Genomic DNA, 18,426 nt, shown 5'->3' on the forward strand with positions numbered 1-18,426 from the left:
ATTTGTCAATCATATGAAAGGAACCACAAAATTCATTAGACAATGTGTAAAATTAATATCCAAGTTTCTTGTGAAAATGCTTGTGGAAAAACACTATGAAAAAGGTGCTGTCTAACAGCACAGACAATGAGAAACAGGTGAATACAGCTTGAAAAAATCAAAACATACTGTAATTGTTTATTTATTCATTTAATATTACATATTGAATAAGTAAAGGTGCTGAAAATAACCTTGGCAGTGATTTAGGTCTTAATAACATGAACAACCATCACTACAAGCCAAATCTCTAGCTCCCATACAAACCTGCTCCATCTACAGTATTTTCATTACGTCATTGAAAACACTTATACATTTTCCACCATTTTTCTATTTTCCTTTGTCTGTATGAGGAACCATATTTAGAAAAAGTTGTTTAAAAAAAGAAGGTTAAACTCGGTTAAAAACTTCAGTCAGTGTATAAACCGTAAGAAATAAGCGATAAATCATACAAAACCGTTTCATTGAGTTTCAGTAGTTTTAACGTAATGTAACAGTGTGTGGATCATAATTAAAGGGACATTTGACTCAGAAATAAATGAATACCTAGAATTTTACTGTAGATATATGCGATGGATGAGGTCCAATTTGGAATATGACTGATCTATTCCTTTAATTTCCTAGAATACATTTCTATCATGGTCTGGTACCACGTATGGCAAAGACGGTCAAACAATCTAGGTAATAACTACTGTAAATGTAGTCAAAAATGTATAACTGTCCCTGTGTGTATATTATTACATATACACACACATGTTAAACTGTAACAAGTTTGCATATTGAAGGAGGAAAATTGTGTTTCTAGCTAAATCTCGTGAAAGAAAGAGTAGTCTTGCGGAGTACACAGCAGACGGTGTGAACAGGACAGTGTGCTGTAGGATTTCATGATTTCAGGTAAAAGGCGGAGGAGAATCCACTAGAAAGATGGAGGTTGATTTTCACTGTTGCACACCTGGGTCACTGTCGTCCCGCTCGTAGCTGATTGGCTGCAGTTGCTGGACGATGTAATTGGCCATCTCGTGTGTTCCTGCAGCGACCACTCTTCGGGACATGAGGTCAAGAGGACCCCCTGGAAAAGAAAAACACATACATATGTTATGTAACAAACACACTCATATACCCACATATTAAAATAAACTATAACAAAATAAAACTATAGATGAATATATTAATCAATCCTAACCCTCAGCACCAAAAGCCTCCCCACTAATAAAAAAAACAACTAAATTAACTATTTCAATGACATTTCTTTTTAGGCACCATAGCAGCCCACTACTAGACTGTTGGAACTGGTTGAAAGGTTGAATGGAGTCTCTTCCAACATTACAGGGAAGGAACTGATAGCTTGGCTTCGCCTGGCCTCAGAGGGCCCTTGTTCTCTCTGGGCTGCCAGACTGAACTGCAGCACACCCAGCAGCTGACCACATGATCCTGACCTCACACCCAGACCAGTCCCTCACACTCTCAACAGTGGTCCTTTTGTGCAACACCCCGGGACTGGGGAGGAAGAGATGAACGAGCCGGGCAGCCAGTCACTTCTTCAGCCGGATATCAAGCTCAGCCTCCACAAAGGCTTCGGAAGTCCATTCACTCATACAGTATCACTCAAGGGATAGCAGCAATCGTGTGAAATACAATACATTATGGATTCTCTTTTTAAAAGTCAGTGAGTCCATTACAATAATGACAGCCTGTAAGAACTGCTTTAATCATACTCTAGGGACTTTTCCATAATAACAGCATGCATTCTTTGCATTCTGTGGAGCCTCAATAGTTATTTTCTCAAGTGAAAGCTCTAGTTAATATATCCATCTCATCTATGTCTCCTCCAGGAGAACCATACAGCTGAGAGCTCAGTTTGAGACCAGATAACAGAGGACAGACGGGACAAATTATTTAAAAAAACATTGACTGCTTGTGAAACCGGTTCCCATCACCCATCGACCATCATTGACTAGAAGTAACATATTCTATTCTAGAACCCCCACCTGAGGTGTCTATGACGACCCCCCCGGCCTCTCGGATGATGACAGCTGCGGCGGCGATGTCCCAGCAGTGCAGGCCGTACTGATAGTAGGCCTCAGCCGCCCCCGTTGCTATCAGACACAGGGCCAGGGTGGAGCTGCCGATGATCCTCACCCTGGAACACAAGGAGTAGCCTAGGGCCGTGTGTATCAAGCGTCTCAGAATAAGAGTGCTGATCTAGGGTCAGGTCCCCCCTGTCCATGTAATCTTATTAATTGTTATCTAAAAGGCAAAACTGATCCTAAACCAGCACTCCTACTCTGAGACATTTTAAATGTACGGCCCCTGGTCCCAGATCAGGTTGTGACAATGGCCATAGGAGTTGGCGAGAAAGATCAAACAGATCTGGTACCAGGCTATTCAAGGAAAGTCTAGGGCCAAAATACATCACTGTATTGACATTTGGAGCGTGCCACATAGACCCGGTAATCCCTCCCTGTTTTAGTCTGTTTTCTTCCGTTTGGTGCCTAATGAAGATGACCCAGAATGACCACTGACAGTATTGGAGAGCAAACAGTCAGTTCGTACCCATGAGTTGGAGCACTCAGTAACTTCATGATGTTCCCTGAGAAAATGTTCAGTGTTGCTGGGTCCCGCTTGGCTCCGATCTCGGTCAAAATGAGCGCCTTGGAGACATCTGACAGTCGTTGGGAATAGAAAAACAGCTTTAGATTAGGATAATGGATACAGTACAGGTGTGGGAACTTAATTTGATCACTCTTTTGTTGCTGAGAATTTTCCTGCACCGCAGGTGACAGATATTTGTGATTTACATAAATTCACTGAAAACCCACAGTTATATTAACAGTATTGCACCTTTCATGTAGTCTAATTTTGGCAAAGTAAATAGCCTAATCACAAATGTTTGAATCCTATTGCTGCAGGATTATTTGGCTGTGACAATATAGGTCAATGGAGATTTTATATCTGTACATTTTGGTAAACGAATATTTTTTTAAACATAAATTAACCTCTCTTGGGTAGGGGGCAGTATTTTCACCTCCGGATGAAAAGCGTGCCCAAAGTAAACTGTCTGTTACTCAGGCCCAGAAGCTAGGATATACACATAATAATTGGTAGATTTGGATAGAAAACACTCTAAAGTTCCCAAAATTGTTAAAATGATGTCTGTGAGTATAACAGAACTGATATGGCAGGCGAAAACCTGAGAAAAATCCATCCAGGAAGTGGAATTATTTTCATGTGCCTGTTTTTCAACTCAATGCCTATAGAGAATCCAATGGGTTAGGAATCAGATTGCAGTTCCTATGGCTTCCACTAGATGTCAACAGTCTTTAGACATGGTTTCAGGCTTTTATTTTGAAAAACGACGAGTAAACAGCCATTTTGGTCAGAGGACAGAGGAACTTTGCAGACCTGATTCGGCGCGCAGTTTGTTATTTTTCCTTTCTATTGAAAACGGTATTGTCCGGTTGAAATATTATTGATTATAAAGACAATAAATATAATCGCATGGTATGCTTTCGCCATAAAGCCTTTTTGAAATCTGACACAGAGGCTGGATTAACAAGAAGTTCATCTTTCAGCCGATGTATAACACTTGTATATTTTATGAATGCTTATTATGTGTATTCATGTATTTTGAATTTGGCGCTCTGCAATTTTACCGGATGTTGGCCAGGTGGGACGCTAGCGTCCCACATATCCTAGAGAGATTAATCAATCAAGCTTTTGATAATTCTACATTGTACAATGTTTGAGTTGCTTCCCTTGGTAGTTTAACACATTACAATCCACTCTGAAAATGTGGGTGTGTCACACAAAACAACAAGGAGAAGTTGACTTACCTTTTTCCTTTGATACTTGGATCCTTACACCATTGCAAAATGCCCCATGGCCTTTTCTAGCTGTGTATAATGTTCCATCGAAGCAATGGTAGATCACTCCAAACTCAAGCTACATTTGAAAACAAATGAATAATAATGAGAATATTTTCAACTTGATAAATTGTGTTTACCCACATTTCTCATGCTTACCTCTTTCTTTACAGCGAAACCAATGCTAACTGCAACCATGGGGAAACTGAGAAAATCAAGTACATCATCAGTAAATCATCTTTGGTGATCGTATTCTATCGACGACTAAGCATTCATCTTTTATTTTTATTAACAGCTATGTTCTCTTGATTTCAACATGTATAGGTCCAAATCTCTAATCTGAGGAAAATGCTGTTGTGTATATATTTCTGCAGGAATCTGTATTGTACCTGTGAACAAAGTTGCAGGTCCCATCGATAGGGTCTATGATCCAGGAAGGGCTGTCTGTGAGGATGCATTTCTCCCCAGCTGCAGACGACTCCTCTCCAATGAAGCTGTCAGGTCACAATTTACAGTGAGTGAGTACCTTGATTCACTTAAAAATAATGTATTTGCATACCCCATGGCTGTAAGGAAGCACCATTCACTACCACTCAGCAGTGTCAGAATGAGAAGGGGCTAGGTAGGGGCCAAAATGGAACCACCCCTGTGTTGGGAAGATACCATTGGCATACCAGGTCAGTTGGAGTGCTCTTCGTGCTCACACTCTTCTCATGGGGGCAACAGAAGTCACTACAGACACCCTGGTTCGAATCCAGGCTGTATCACAACTGGCCGTGATTGGGTGTCCCATATGGCAGTGCACAATTGGCCCAGCGTCGTCTGGGTTTGGCCGGTGTAGCCCGTCATTATAAATAAGAATTTGTTCTTAACGGACTTGCCTAGTTAAATAAAGGTTACATATTTTGGGGGTGAAGATACCATTGCGTACCTGTGTGAGGGGAACTTGTCCCTGAGGGTGGAGATGATGAGCTCTTCCACCTGCTGGTCTGCCTCCGTCACCAGGTCAGTTGGAGTGCTCTTCGTGCTCACACTCTTTTCATGTTTCACTGCCTCCTGTACTACCTGGAGGGAGCGGGAACAAGTAATATATAACACACACCACCAACATTCAAGACTGGGAATCAGGACTGTCTGTGACATACAGCACATGGGCTTTCCAAGTCATTTTTGAGGGTAATCCTGGTTTATACAGTATCAATATATTAATGAATAGGCCTATTTTGAAGAGTCCAATCTATGCAACAAGCTTTACTGGCCCCACTTTTTTTAACAGGTATCATATACGTAACAATGTGTACCTACACTGTAATTACATTGTATCTGTACCTATAACTGCAGTACCACAAAAACGTGGTCTTAGAGTCACTTCACATAAAGTGAGCCCAGTTATCTTGTCTACTGTTAATGTCTGCTTTTGTCTGCCTGATTAAACAGGATAGGAAGATCGGAGTGGCAAGTTCTGCCAACCTCAATGTGTCAACACGGTGAGGCATAGCAGGTCATGAACATGCGCTGTGTCGAAAGTATAGCCCAAACGGACGTAAATTGAATAATACCGCCATCTGCCGGCCAATTGGGCTATCTAAGTAAAATGCAATGGATAAACTTACAAGTATGCATCAGTGTGCTATGATAAATAGTCTGCACTGTATTGAAATGATTAAACACTTGTTGAAATACAGTGTTACCATGTAGGTAAAAAAATATATATATATATATATATATATATATATATATATATATATATATATATATATATATATATATATATATATATATATATATATATATAAAATAGGTCTGTGGGGCAAAATAACCCCTGCAGGTCCTCAATACAAAATAAAAAATAAGTTCTTAACTGACTTGCCTAGTTAAATAAAGGTATGTAGCCAGGTTAAATGTAGCCAGGTTCGAAATGTAGCCAGGTTAAAAACATCTTAGCCAGGTTTGCAAAAATCTAAGATGTCGTTACCTACATTAAAAAACGTTACAAAGAGCAACATAGAGACATCATGGAATTGATGGATTTCGGCGCCCTTGATTTACCTTGCCAGCTCTACATGCAACTTCTACAGCAACATCCATGCACTCCTGCCAGCACTTGTCGCTTTCCGATGTTGCCATTTTATAACGAGGAGCAGATGCTATTTTTTTTCCGTTTACATCAACTTATTCTAGACATCCAAGAGTCAGCAAATGATAACCTATTATGTGGCTTGCGTGCGGTGTAGGCTACGGTCTCTGGTATGGTCCTGTAATGGCCGTTGTCCTCTGTCAACTTACTCGGTGCTGCAGGCGGGTGCTCTCGCCTCCACTGTCCTGTTATTGAGTGGATTTGTGCGGCCTATATGCCCGACCTTCGATACAACAACATTTGTAAATAATGTACGATTCTACGTCGGATGCGAAGGGCCTTGATAGGCGCAAAACAAATCTCTAAAATAGTCCTGTCAACGCTGATGAAACATGACCAGTCAGTTCGGAACTAAATAAAAGCAACTCCATGTTATTGACAGCCATTGTCAACCTGTAGCCTATAAATAAATCCAAGAAATAACATTTGGCGAGGAAAACAATTGATTAAACAATATTGTATTTTACGTATTTAACTCAAGTTAGCTCGGCACGTGGAATGAAATATATTGCAGGTAACAACGATTTATCCAGAAGAGGATGCAAGGCGCATTCTTCTCCAGTAATAACGAAAGATATGCCGCAGTGAGAAAGGTAAGCGGAACTACCACTGCACCACGTGATCATGTCTGGCATGCTGTCGCCGCGGTCTCCAATGGCTGTCACTTGCAACACCCTTTTGCTAGAGGGATAGCCTACAATTGTATACACGACCAAGAATGTATCCTAGCCAAGTAGACTGCATACATTTGTGCTTGAAGATCAAAGTGAGGTCTCTCAATGCATCGAAAATATTTAGTCTATCTACAGTACATTCGGAAAGTATTCAGACCCCTTGACTTTTGTTACATTACAGCCTTATTTTAAAATTGATCAATCTACACACAATACCCCATAATGACAAAGAAAAAACATTTTTTTACGGAAATATACCATTTACATAAGTATTCAGACCCTTTACTCAGTACTTTGTTGAAGCACTTTACGCAGTACAGCCTCGAGTCTTCTTGGGTATGATGCTACAAGCTTGGCACGCCTGTATTTGGGGAGTTTTCCCCCATTATTCTCTGCCGATCCTCTCAAGCTCTGTCAGGTTGGATGGGGAGCATCGCTGCACAGCTATTTTCAGGTCTCTCCAGAAATGTTAGATCGGGTTCAAGTCCGGGCTCTGGCTGGGCCACTCAATGACATTCAGAGACTTGTCCCGAAGCCACTCCTGCGTTGTCTTGGCTGTGTCCTTAGAGTCGTTGTCCTGTTGGAATGTGAACCTTCACCCCAGTCTGAGGTCCTTAGCGCTCTGGAGCAGGTTTTCATCAAGGATCTCGCTGTATTTTTCTCCGTTCATCTTTCCCTCGATCCTGATTAGTCTCCCAGTCCCTGCCACTGAAAAACATCCCCACAGCATGATTCTGCCACCAACATGCACCATATTGACAAAGCAAAAACAGGTTATTTTTTTAATGTTTGCAAATGTATTACAAATAAACCCCAGAAATAGCTTATTTAATTATTCAGACCCTTTGCTATGAGACTTGAAATTATGCTCAGGTGCATCCTGTTTCCATTGATCATCCTTAAAATGTTTCCACAACTTGATTGGAGTCCACCGGTGGTAAATTCAATTGAATGGACAAAATTTGGAAAGGCACACACCTGTCTATATAAGGCCCCACAGTTGACAGTGCATGTCAAAGCAAAAACCAAGCCATGAGGTCGAAGGAATTGTTTGTAGAGCTCCGTGACAGGATTGTGTCGAGGCACAGATCTGGGGGAGGGTACCAAAACATTTCTGCAGCATTGAAGGTCCCCAAGAACACAGTGGCCTCCATCATTCTTAAATGGAAGAAGTTTTGAACCACCAAGACTCTTCCTAGAGCTGGCCACCCAGTCAAACGGAGCAATCGGGGGAGAAGGGCCTTGGTCAGGGAGGTGACGAAGAACCCAATGGTCACTCTGACAGAGCTCCAGAGTTCCTCTGAGGGATGGGAGAACCTTCCAGAAGGACAACCATCTCTGCAGCACTCCTCCAATCAGGGCTTTATGATAGAGTGGCTAGTCAAAAGCCACTTCTCAGTAAAAAAAGGCACTTGACAGCCCGCTTGGAGTTTGCCAAAAGGCACCTAAAGGACTCTCAGACCCTGAGAAACTGTTGAAAACAAGATTGAACTCTTTGGCCTGAATGCCAACCGTCACGTCTGGAGGAAACCTGGCACCATCCCTACGATGAAGCATGGTGATGGCAGTATCATGCTGTGGGGATGTTTTTCCAGCAGCAGGGACTAGGAGACTAGTCAGAAACGAGTGAAAGATTAACGGAGCAAAGTACAGCGAGATCAGGACCTCAGAATGGGGCGAAAATTCACCATCCAAAAAGACGACAACTCTAAGCACACAGCCAAGACAATGTAGGAGTGGCTTCTGAATGTCCTTAAGTGGCCCAGCCAGAATCCGATCGAACATCTCTGGAGAGACCTGAAAATAGCTGTGTAGCGACACTCCCCATCCAACCTGACAGTGCTTGAGAGGATCTGCAGAAAATAACGTGAGAAATGCATCATACCCAAGAAGACCTGAGGCTGTAACCACTGCCAAAGTTGCTTCAAGTACTGTGTAAAGGGTCTAAATACTTAGGTAAATTTGATAGTTTTTTTATTTGTAATACATTTGCAAAAAATGTCTAAAAACCTGCTTTTGCTTTGTCATAATGGGGTATTGTGTGTAGATTGATGAGGGAAAAAAACGATTTAATACATTTTTGAATAAAGTTGTAACGTAACAAAATGTGGAAAAAGTGAAGGGGTCTGAATACTTTCTGAATGCACCGTAAAGCAGACAGACAGGCAGAGGCATTCAATTGCTGTTCTATTGTACATTAGAATGGGCAAAACGAGTGACCTAAGTGACTTTGAGCATGGTATGATCGTCGGTGCCAGGTGCGCCGGATTCAGTATCCCTCCTGGGCTTTTTAGCACAACAGTGTCTAGGCTTTTTCAAGAATGGAGCTACAAAAATAAAAAATCTGTGCGGCGGCAGTCCTGTTGGCGAAAATAGCTTTTTGATGAGAGAGGTCGAAGGTGAATGGCAAGAATCGTGCAAGCTAACCGGGGGGCCTCAAACAGACAAATTAAGGCACAGTATTACGGTGGTGTGCCTATTAGAACGCACAACTCGTCGATCCTTGTCACGGATGGGCTATTGCAGCAGACGACCACACAGGGTTCCATTCCTATCAGCTACATTCAAAAATAAGCGGCTCCAGCACAGGAGGTTGGTGGGACCTTAATTGGGGAGGACGGGCTCGTGGTAATGGCTGGAGCGGAATATGTGGAATGGTATCAAATACATCAAACATATGGTTTCTATGTGTTTGATGCCATTCCATTTGTTCCACTTCAGCCAATATTATGAGCCGTCCTCCCCTCAGCAACCTTCACTAGGCTCCAGTGGGTACGCGATCACCAACACTGTACAATTGAGGGGTGGAAAAACATTGCCTGGGCCGACAAATCCCAGTTCCTATTGCATATTCTGATGGCAGAGTCAGGAGTCAACGGTACAGGCTGGTGGCATAATGGTGTGGGGAATGTTTTCCTGGCACACGTTAGGTCCCTTGATATCAATTGAGCAACGATTGAATGCCACAGGGTATCTGAACATTGTTGCTGACCAAACCCAATAGAGTATATTTGGGATGAGTTGGAATGGGCTGTTTGCAGCATGAATGTACCGCCGTCCAATCTGCAGCAACTGTGTGATGCCATTGAGTCAATATGGACCAACATCCCTGTGGAAGGTTTCCGACACCTTGTAGAATCCATGCCCCGAAGAAATCAGGCTGTCCTGGAGGGAAAGAGGGTCCAAGCCAGTACTAAATGGGTGTACATAATACAGTGGCCACAGTGTATTTGACCACATCTGTATCATTAGCATTCATTAGCATAGTTCACTCATGTAATGTACAAAGTGTGGCAGGTAGCCTAGCGGTTAGAGCGCTGTGCCAGTAACTAAAAGGTCGCTGGTTCGAATACATGAGCCAACTAGGTGAAAATCTGTCGATGTGCCCTTGAGCAAGGCATTTAACCCTAATTTTCTCCAAGGGTGCGTACTTGGTCCAAACACACCAAGACAGTCGTAAAGAGGGCACACAAAACCTTTTCCCCTCAGAACACTGAAAAGATTTGGCATGGGTCCTCAGATCCTCAAAAAGTTCTACAGCTGCACAATCGAGAGCATCCTGACCAGTTGCATCACCGCCTGGTATGGCAACTGCTCTGCATCTGACCGTAAGGCACTACAGAGGGTAGTGCGTATGGCCCAGTACATCACTGGGGCCAAGCTTCCTGCAATCCAGGACCTATATAATAGGCGGTGTCAAAGGAAAGCCCATAAAATTGTCAGACTCGTCACCTAAGTCATAGACTGTTTTCTCTGCTACCGCACGGCAAGCGGTACCGGAGCACCAAGTCTAGGACCAAAAGTCTCCTTAACAGCTTCTACCCCCAAGCCATAAGACTGCTGAACAATTAATCAAATGGCCACCGGACTCTTACATTGCCCCCTCATTTGTTTTGTACACTGCTGCTACTCGCTGTTTATTATCTATGCATAGTCACTTCACCCCTACCTACATGTACAAATTACCTCTAACCTGTGCCCCCGCACACTGACTCGGTACCGGTGACCCATGTATATAGCCTCTTCTTGAACTGCACTGTTTGTTAAGGACTTGTAAGTAAGCATTTCACAGTAAGGTCTACACTTGTTGTATTTGGCGCATGTGACAAATAAAGTTTGATTTGACTACTATGGCCGACTCTTTGAACAGCACGTTTCACTGCATCTATCTGGTATATGTGACAATAAAACATCTATTTACTGTTTGTTGACCTTTTCTGTGGGCAGCACTACCCTATGTACCACCTGAATGATGCAGAGTGCACTGGGAAGGATGTCGCCTCTCCTGAAGAGCGCCACCAGGTGTTCCATGAGCATTATGACATGCTATACCAGGAAGCTTCTTAAAGGGTGACTAAATACACAGAACTATCACTCACACATGGGATTCATCTCTATTGTCTGACGTGGCCTCTGCTTGCTTTCATAAGTCGTTTTTTCCAGATCAGTGCAGATGAAGGAAAGGTCCCAACAGAGGAAGCCACTTCAGACTGAGATAAATCCCTAAGAATCATTCTGAAGGGTATCTTTCTGACTGAAAACAATAATAGGTTGTCACTTACAAGCCTTTGATTGGAGAAATATGATGGATTCTTTTGGTTCCACTCTACAGTTACTTTGCTAGTTTCAGCCCCGCCTTATCCTGAGTGGCCACACCCAGTGCCTGTAAGGTGGTTCATGACAACAAGCACCCAGAGATCAGCGTTCCTTCCTTCAGCTGGAGAAACAGCAACAACTCCAGCTTCATCCTAGTAACTAACTGTCAGGGTTGGGGTCAATTCCATTTCAATTTAAGTTTACTTCATGAATTTAAATATAGTTTTAGAAGGGTAGAGAATCAGGACACAACCTCCCTCTCTCTGCAGGGCACCTTCTTTCCCGCGGACTTCCAGTTGGCTAAGTGCTTCCTGCTAAAGGAGAGCAGCGTGGTGGCCATCTACTGCGCCACAGCCATGGTTGTCTCCCTCATGCTCATGGCCCACCTCCACTTCTCAAAGAGATTCATGCTCCTAGCCACCAGCCTCATGGGCAAGCACAAGGGCCTGTGACTGTTATAGTGAGTGTTTTCCTTAGATCAAATAATTATTTCCTTGGCAGGCCACATAAAAAAAGGGTAGCATTCAGGTTAGCAAATAAACCAAAAGTGTGATTGAAATCAAAGTAATGGCAGGGGACGTCTCATCTGTGTGACCGACCACCTTTGACCTCCTCACCCTGGCCCATGTTCATCCCTGAGACCAAAGAGACTGTAGTAGGGTTGACACTCCTGACATCCAAACCAACAGCACCTTTTAAAGGCCTTGGTGACGCTTTGTTGGTGCATTTTAATAGCGTGCAATGATATGTTATCCGTTCATTCTCTTTATAAATTATTGGCAACAATTCGTTTTTTAAAATCCCGGTGAGTAAGCTATGGCAGGGCCATCTTTGACCTTTAAATGTGACCCGGATGAAAACAGTCGAGGGAAGACGGCGGAACTGGGTTTCTTGCAACTGTAATTTATGCATATACAAAGTGTACATAAGTATCATTTTCCCACATATTCAGTTTAGACAAACCAACAACAAAAAAACAAAGGTCTTCTGATGTGCCTCTTTATTAAAATAAAAATACTTTTTGTATTCCTTAAAGGCCTGAAAACACAAACGTTATCACATCTACCTCCTCGCTCTCAGAATAGACTTGCACATTGAAAGCTTCTGTTCAGTGTAAAGAATATCCTGTCTAACTGTGCCCACAATGCCTGTGCCATTGTGAAGGGATCTCTATGACCGAAGGATCACTACTTTATCATCTCGTCTCAGTCTATATAAGTTGATGCCTATGCATCTGTATGCATACATACGTTCTAGACATTCATAAATATGTATACGCATAGGCACACACATTACTATGTATAATTGTACATATAGATTTATAGAATATATGTATATCTTTATAAATGTATATGTACATATATATTAATATAAAATGCACATGTACAATGTACATATACAATGCATGAGTACATGTGTGTATATATGTTTTACAGTACATGCATGCTTTGAAGCACACATACACACATTTACTGGCACGCGCATGTATACATCTCATACACACTTCATATCTAAAACGATGCTTCCTACTGTAGTAAAACAACGCCAGGTTGCGATTTGGACACGTCAATGGATCTTCCAATGTATTAAAGCTGAGAATCAGAAATAAAAATATACATTTTCACCGTCGAAACGAAAGAGGATGAAGGCATGTCTCTGGCTGCGACCTGGGGTCACTGCGGTAGGTAAGTGGTTAATTTGCATAATGTATACAGGATTTGTGTTTTTTTTTTACACCGCACAAATTTTTCCACCGTTTTCTACTAAAGAACATTTTCCATTTTTATAAACCAGAAAAACTAACCTCTACAGAGAGAGAGAGAGAAACTCCCTGCCTGCAGTCTCTACTGTCAGAGAGAGTTTGACATCAAGCTGTACAGCGCAGTCAACAACATACATCAGAGCTCAATTTACAGGTACAGCCATTATCAAGGCACAAAGATATTCTACAATAAGTTTCTCTCAATAAAGTTGTACAAAATAACATTACATTTTGCAGTCTGTACAAGATAATCAACCTTGCACAGTGTGCAAGATAATAAACAAAAACAAAAATATATTATATATATATATATTTATATATATATAGAACTATTGCCCAAGAGGATCTAAGTCAAAAAGGACTGTTTGTGGGCAAATCAAAGTGAGTGTGGTATTTCTCTTTCCATCTAGACACGTGGCAGAATGCTGCTGCTGCTCTACGGCAGGAGGTGCATTGGACTCAAACTCCCAGCCTCCTCCTGGTCCTCCCACAAGCCCCACCCCCTCTATGCTAATTCTACAGCTCTCAGCATCCACACAAAGGCAGTCTGAAAGCCTCTCTCTCCATCATGTTGCAATAAAAACAAACAAACCCAAATAAAAAGTGACAGAGTAATAAATATCTCGGTGCTACATCATGTGTATACTTCCTTGACGGCGTTAAGTTACCTGATGCAAAGTGCATTACATCTCCTGCCCGCCCCACCGCCCCACTCCTTCATCAAGTACTCAGAGCAGAATAGAGAGAGAGAGAGCGAGAGAGGGAGGGAGAGAGTGAGCAAAGCGGAGTAATCCATGCAAAGGAGTGTCGGAAGGTTGATTCCAACTCTGGAACCAACACACACAGGAGTTACCTCATTAGATACCTCAACTCTCTCACGCACACACACACAAACATACACACACACACACGCACCCTCTGACAACATCAGCTGGTCCAGATCCAACCACAACAGAAACTACAGAAGACTAGTTCAAATCAAAAACTACAAAACAAGATGTCTAAAAAGGCTTAGTGGAATGAGCAGAATAAAGGCATTTGAAATAAAAGACAGGCACACACACATCCTTTCCCATCCCCACTTATACCTACAAAATAAGAGTAAAAAATGGGCCAAAATTAAAGAACAAAATAAATCCAACAATGGCAAACAAAATGACAGCATTGTGATGCTTCAGTAGTTCTCCTGGTTCCTGTGGTGAAAGGAACTTGTGTTTTGGGAGTGGAAACAAACTGCACCGGGATTGGCCCAGAGCCGACTGGATGGTGGGCTGCGACCAATCACAAGAGTTCGTACTGGCGCAGGTGCATCCTCTGGATGATGTCTCGGCAGTCGTTGAAGACGCGGCGGATGTTCTCCGTGTCCACGGCGCAGGTGAAGTGGGGGTAGCAGTAGTGCTTTCCGTCGCCGCTCGCCGTGCTGATCCTCTGTGGGGAGACATGCACATTTCTGTTAACTTCCTGAATTGAAACGGAAATGACCCCAAACCTGAAATGGTTAACACTACAAAACAAGCATCTACAGTCAGTACATAGAATGAAAACTGTACGTACAAGAAACTCATCTCGGATAAAAAACTTGGCCCGGGTCACTTTAGGGTCCTCTCCGGGGTCTGGAACGGCTGTTCAGAGACAATTAGAAGAAAATCCAGGTTCATCAGTACAAGGATACAATATCATTAGGACTGGATGTAGTGCAGTGCCTGATGACGGTATCTGCAATCAAATGTTTATGGAGCATCTCTAACTAGTCCTCTCCGTGCTCAAAACTATTCTGTGATTTCATTTGACGATGGGGAAGAAAGGCATGTTTATGCTATTACATACTGCAATTGAGTACCTGGGATATCTATAAGTTAGAGGGTCATATGAGGTCTAAATAAAGGTTTATTCCAGGGCCCGCAGAAATGATTCCATTTGAGTCACAAATTTCAAAAGTGTGAGTCGCCAAAATGGGTTAACCTTTGTATACATCTTGAGGACCGGTTTGGAGGTCCTTCACTGTGAAGCAACAACAACGACTTGGTGCACGCTTCGTTGCTGGAAGAGTGTAATGTGTGGGTCTCTTAGGTTAGTAAATCTTCTTAATTATTATAATCAAGTTTTACTTAAAAAAACAGTGCTTTCCGCACATCTCAGTACCCACCTTCGGCCGGCACAGTATAGCGAGCGTACTCAGGGAAGTAGTCTTCAAGTTTGGATTTCCCTGCTAAGATCTTGTCAGCCAGCATGTCCTGCTTGTTCAAGAACAGGATGACTGAAATGGTCCGTAAAAATCTGAAAAGAAAGATTGTAAAGAATGACGTGACTAGACAGGCATTTAAACAATGACACTGTGTCAGAGTTATTGGAATGTGAATGGATGGGTTTAAAAATGAAATATCTCTATCCAACTCATGTTTTGCTTCTGTTTGACCGATTCACACTGATATCACCACCTTGACTGATTCAAACTAAAACGGGAAGCATGCTTCAGTCTGTTACCATTATTACTGTCAATCGCTAAAAGTACATCCTCTTACAATAATATTTACTCCAGTAGTCATATTATTATACATGAAGTGTTGCAATGTACTTTAAAACAAATTTTCACCAAGCATTTGCTACAGAAAATAAACAAAGCTGGTTTGAAATTAATTCAGTTTGCAAATGTATTGCAAGGATATTGAAATCACAACAAAATGGAATGCAAACGTTACATTTGCCTATTACTAAATCTGGTGTGAAATTTTTCTGTAGGCCATAATTGAGTCGGGAGAGGGCAGAGAGCCTGATTAGGTGACCAGGACCAACCTGTTATTCCAGATGCTCTTGAAGAGATCCAGGGATTCCCGGAGTCTGTTGGTGCTGTTGTCTTCCCTTATGACCATGTTATAACTGCTGCTTGCCGCCACAAAGATGATGGCCGTCACGTCTAAAAGAAATAAGAGCACATTAAATGGGTTGTTTTAGCATGAATGGTGCATAATGGTGTGCATTATGAGGACCAGACGCAGTGACATCGTAAACCATGTAATGTTAAAGGAAAATTCCACTAAAAGACTATCTTTAGTCATTTGTTTCATTAGTCCACTGTTGATACAGTCCAAAAATGTCATACTATGATACCTTCTGTATTTTTTGTTACTTGGTAGCAACTAGCTACAGACCTGTGTTGCGGATCATTTACAACTATTTTGGACTGTCCAAGTTGTAACATTAACGTTAATCTCAGGCTTCACTAACTAACGTTACGGTTTTAAGTGGAGATATTCTTTGCTACTTTTCAAACGAAGACTAAGTAATATTTCACATAAGTTGCTATATATGCCTTCTGTTTTATTCATGAGGAGTAATGGCCGAGAGAAGGCAGGAGACACTTGTTTTGTTAAGCGTCACATTGGTTAGACCGCTCCCTGTAACGGATCAGTTGTCCACCAGACTACACTCTACGATTAGAGGGAGGTGGAAGAGGAAGCGTTGGGTGTCTCGGTTAGGGAGACAGGGGAATGGGGTTCAGTCTTTTACTGTTAGAATAGATTTATGTTTGTTTCAACAGATCCTCACTACAAAATACTAATGCGGTCCTTGTGGTTACTAAACATACACTATCACCCCTATTAACCAACCCGTTCACACACCCCAATATCCCAGACCTGTGTGTAAATTGTAACACACATCTAGGCACCTTGTATCATTGCCTGTGGGAGTGTGCTGAGATAAACATTTTGGAGCTCAGTGCTGCACTATATCTCTGAGATTACCCCAATACCATTAATCCCTAAACTTTGCGACCTAAATCTTTACCCAGAGAATATCTCTTTACATAGGAGAGAGATAACAAAATGGTTGACCTCTGTCTATTACAAGCTAGCCGTTCAATTTCTCTCCTTTGGAAGTATGTAAGTTTCCCCTCACTTGGTCATTGGTTAAAATAATTAACGTCAAGCCTAGCTCTTGAAAAATTCACTTATATAGTAAAAAAGAAAGCCCCATCACTGTTTCACCTGTCCTTGTGATCGTCTTCACCCCCTCCAGGTGTCGCTTATTTTCCCCAGTGTATTTATCCCTGTGTTTCCTGTCTCTCTGTGCCAGTTTGTCTTGTATGTTTAGTCAAGTCAACCAGCGTGTTTTTCCCCGTACTCCTTTTCTATTCTCTTTTGCTAGTCTTCCCGGTTTTGACCACTGCCTGACTCTGGACTACTTTCCCGCATGCCTGATCATCCTGCCTGCCCTGACCTTGAATCGGCCTGCCCTTCGGTACCCATTGGACTCTGATCTGGTTTTGACCTTTTTCCTGTACACTACCATTCTCTTGCCTACCCCTTTTGGATTAATAAACATTGTAAGACTCCAACCATCTGCCTCCTGTGTCTGCATCTGGGTCTCGCCTTGTGCCTTGACAGCCCCAGAGTTTAATGTTATTTGGGATTTTTTTTTCCGCTACAATTTTATTTTACCTTTGTTTAACTAGGCAAGTCAGTTAAGAACAAATTCTTATTTTCAATGACGGCCTAGGAACAGTGGGTTAATTGCCTTGTTCAAGGGCAGAACAACAGATTTTTACCTTGTCAGCTCGGGGATTCGATTTGTCAACCTTTCGGGTTACTAGTCCAACGCTCTAACCACTAGGCTACCAGCCGCCTACAAACCGGTGATATTGTAGAAGCATTGGAACTGCACATCTGTATATTTTAAAGGAATTGATATGAATATTGGCTATAGTTCAAGCGTAATCCGCATGATAATGTGAGGACTTTTTTTCTCTTCCGTTTATCTGTTGTTAATGTTGGGTTGTTGTTATGTTTTTGTCTTTGGGTCGGGTGAAAAATGATAATTGTATTTCTGTAACTGTTGACTGTCTTATTTGGAACTAATATATAAGTGTAAAATTATATATATTTTTAAACCAATTTGTAAGTCGCTCTGGATAAGAGCGTCTGCTAAATGACTTAAATGTAAATGTAAATGGACTAATTAAACAAATTCCAAAATAGGATATTTTTTTGTCGTATTTTACTTTAATGAATTCTTTCATATCAAATGTGGAAGTGTATCCAGATGGTATACAATGCTGAGCTACTGTAACAGTCCCAGGTCTTCCGGTTTCAGGTAAGGTTACTCATTAAGCGAGCATGGTTCACTGAACCACCAACAGTACACTTGCAAAACAACATTGTGGGCAGCAAAATTGTACACATAATCAAAACTTACCATTGAAGCACTGGATCCATTTTCTCCTCTCGTCTCTCTGGCCACCAACATCAAACATACTGGGAGGGGAGGGAAAAAACGCTTTAACATATTTCTGTATGGTCCAATGTGTGAAGGTGCCTATTTAACTCAAACATGTCTTGATCTCAGAACATATCTTATTTA

General features: G+C 41.9%; 2 protein-coding genes across 3 annotated transcripts in view; both read right to left on the reverse strand.

Annotated features, from left to right (window-relative positions):
* Window positions 1-148: 148 nt before the first annotated feature.
* On the reverse strand, window positions 149-6,671 carry impa2 (inositol monophosphatase 2). The gene is made up of 8 exons (XM_055928701.1): window positions 5,949-6,671; window positions 4,831-4,964; window positions 4,289-4,393; window positions 4,059-4,104; window positions 3,870-3,978; window positions 2,590-2,698; window positions 2,025-2,176; window positions 149-1,105 (listed from the first exon to the last, which is right to left on the reverse strand). The coding sequence occupies exons 1-8, from the start codon at window positions 6,024-6,026 to the stop codon at window positions 975-977; spliced, it is 864 nt and encodes a 287-aa protein (XP_055784676.1). The 5' UTR covers window positions 6,027-6,671; the 3' UTR covers window positions 149-974.
* Window positions 6,672-12,289: 5,618 nt separating this feature from the next.
* The window catches only part of LOC129859215 (guanine nucleotide-binding protein G(olf) subunit alpha-like), a 62,779-nt gene continuing 56,642 nt past the window's right edge, over window positions 12,290-18,426 (reverse strand). For both annotated transcript variants that reach the window (XM_055928702.1, XM_055928703.1), the window contains exons 8-12: window positions 18,262-18,320; window positions 15,862-15,982; window positions 15,215-15,345; window positions 14,623-14,690; window positions 12,290-14,496 (exon numbers count right to left, since the gene is read on the reverse strand). In XM_055928702.1, the coding sequence (XP_055784677.1) occupies window positions 14,350-14,496; window positions 14,623-14,690; window positions 15,215-15,345; window positions 15,862-15,982; window positions 18,262-18,320 (526 nt within the window). In that variant the 3' untranslated portion in view covers window positions 12,290-14,349. The remainder of the gene's footprint in view (window positions 14,497-14,622; window positions 14,691-15,214; window positions 15,346-15,861; window positions 15,983-18,261; window positions 18,321-18,426) is intronic.

The sequence above is a fragment of the Salvelinus fontinalis genome, chromosome 7 (genome assembly GCF_029448725.1).
Source record: "Salvelinus fontinalis isolate EN_2023a chromosome 7, ASM2944872v1, whole genome shotgun sequence".
NCBI classification, from domain to species: Eukaryota; Metazoa; Chordata; class Actinopteri; order Salmoniformes; family Salmonidae; genus Salvelinus; species Salvelinus fontinalis.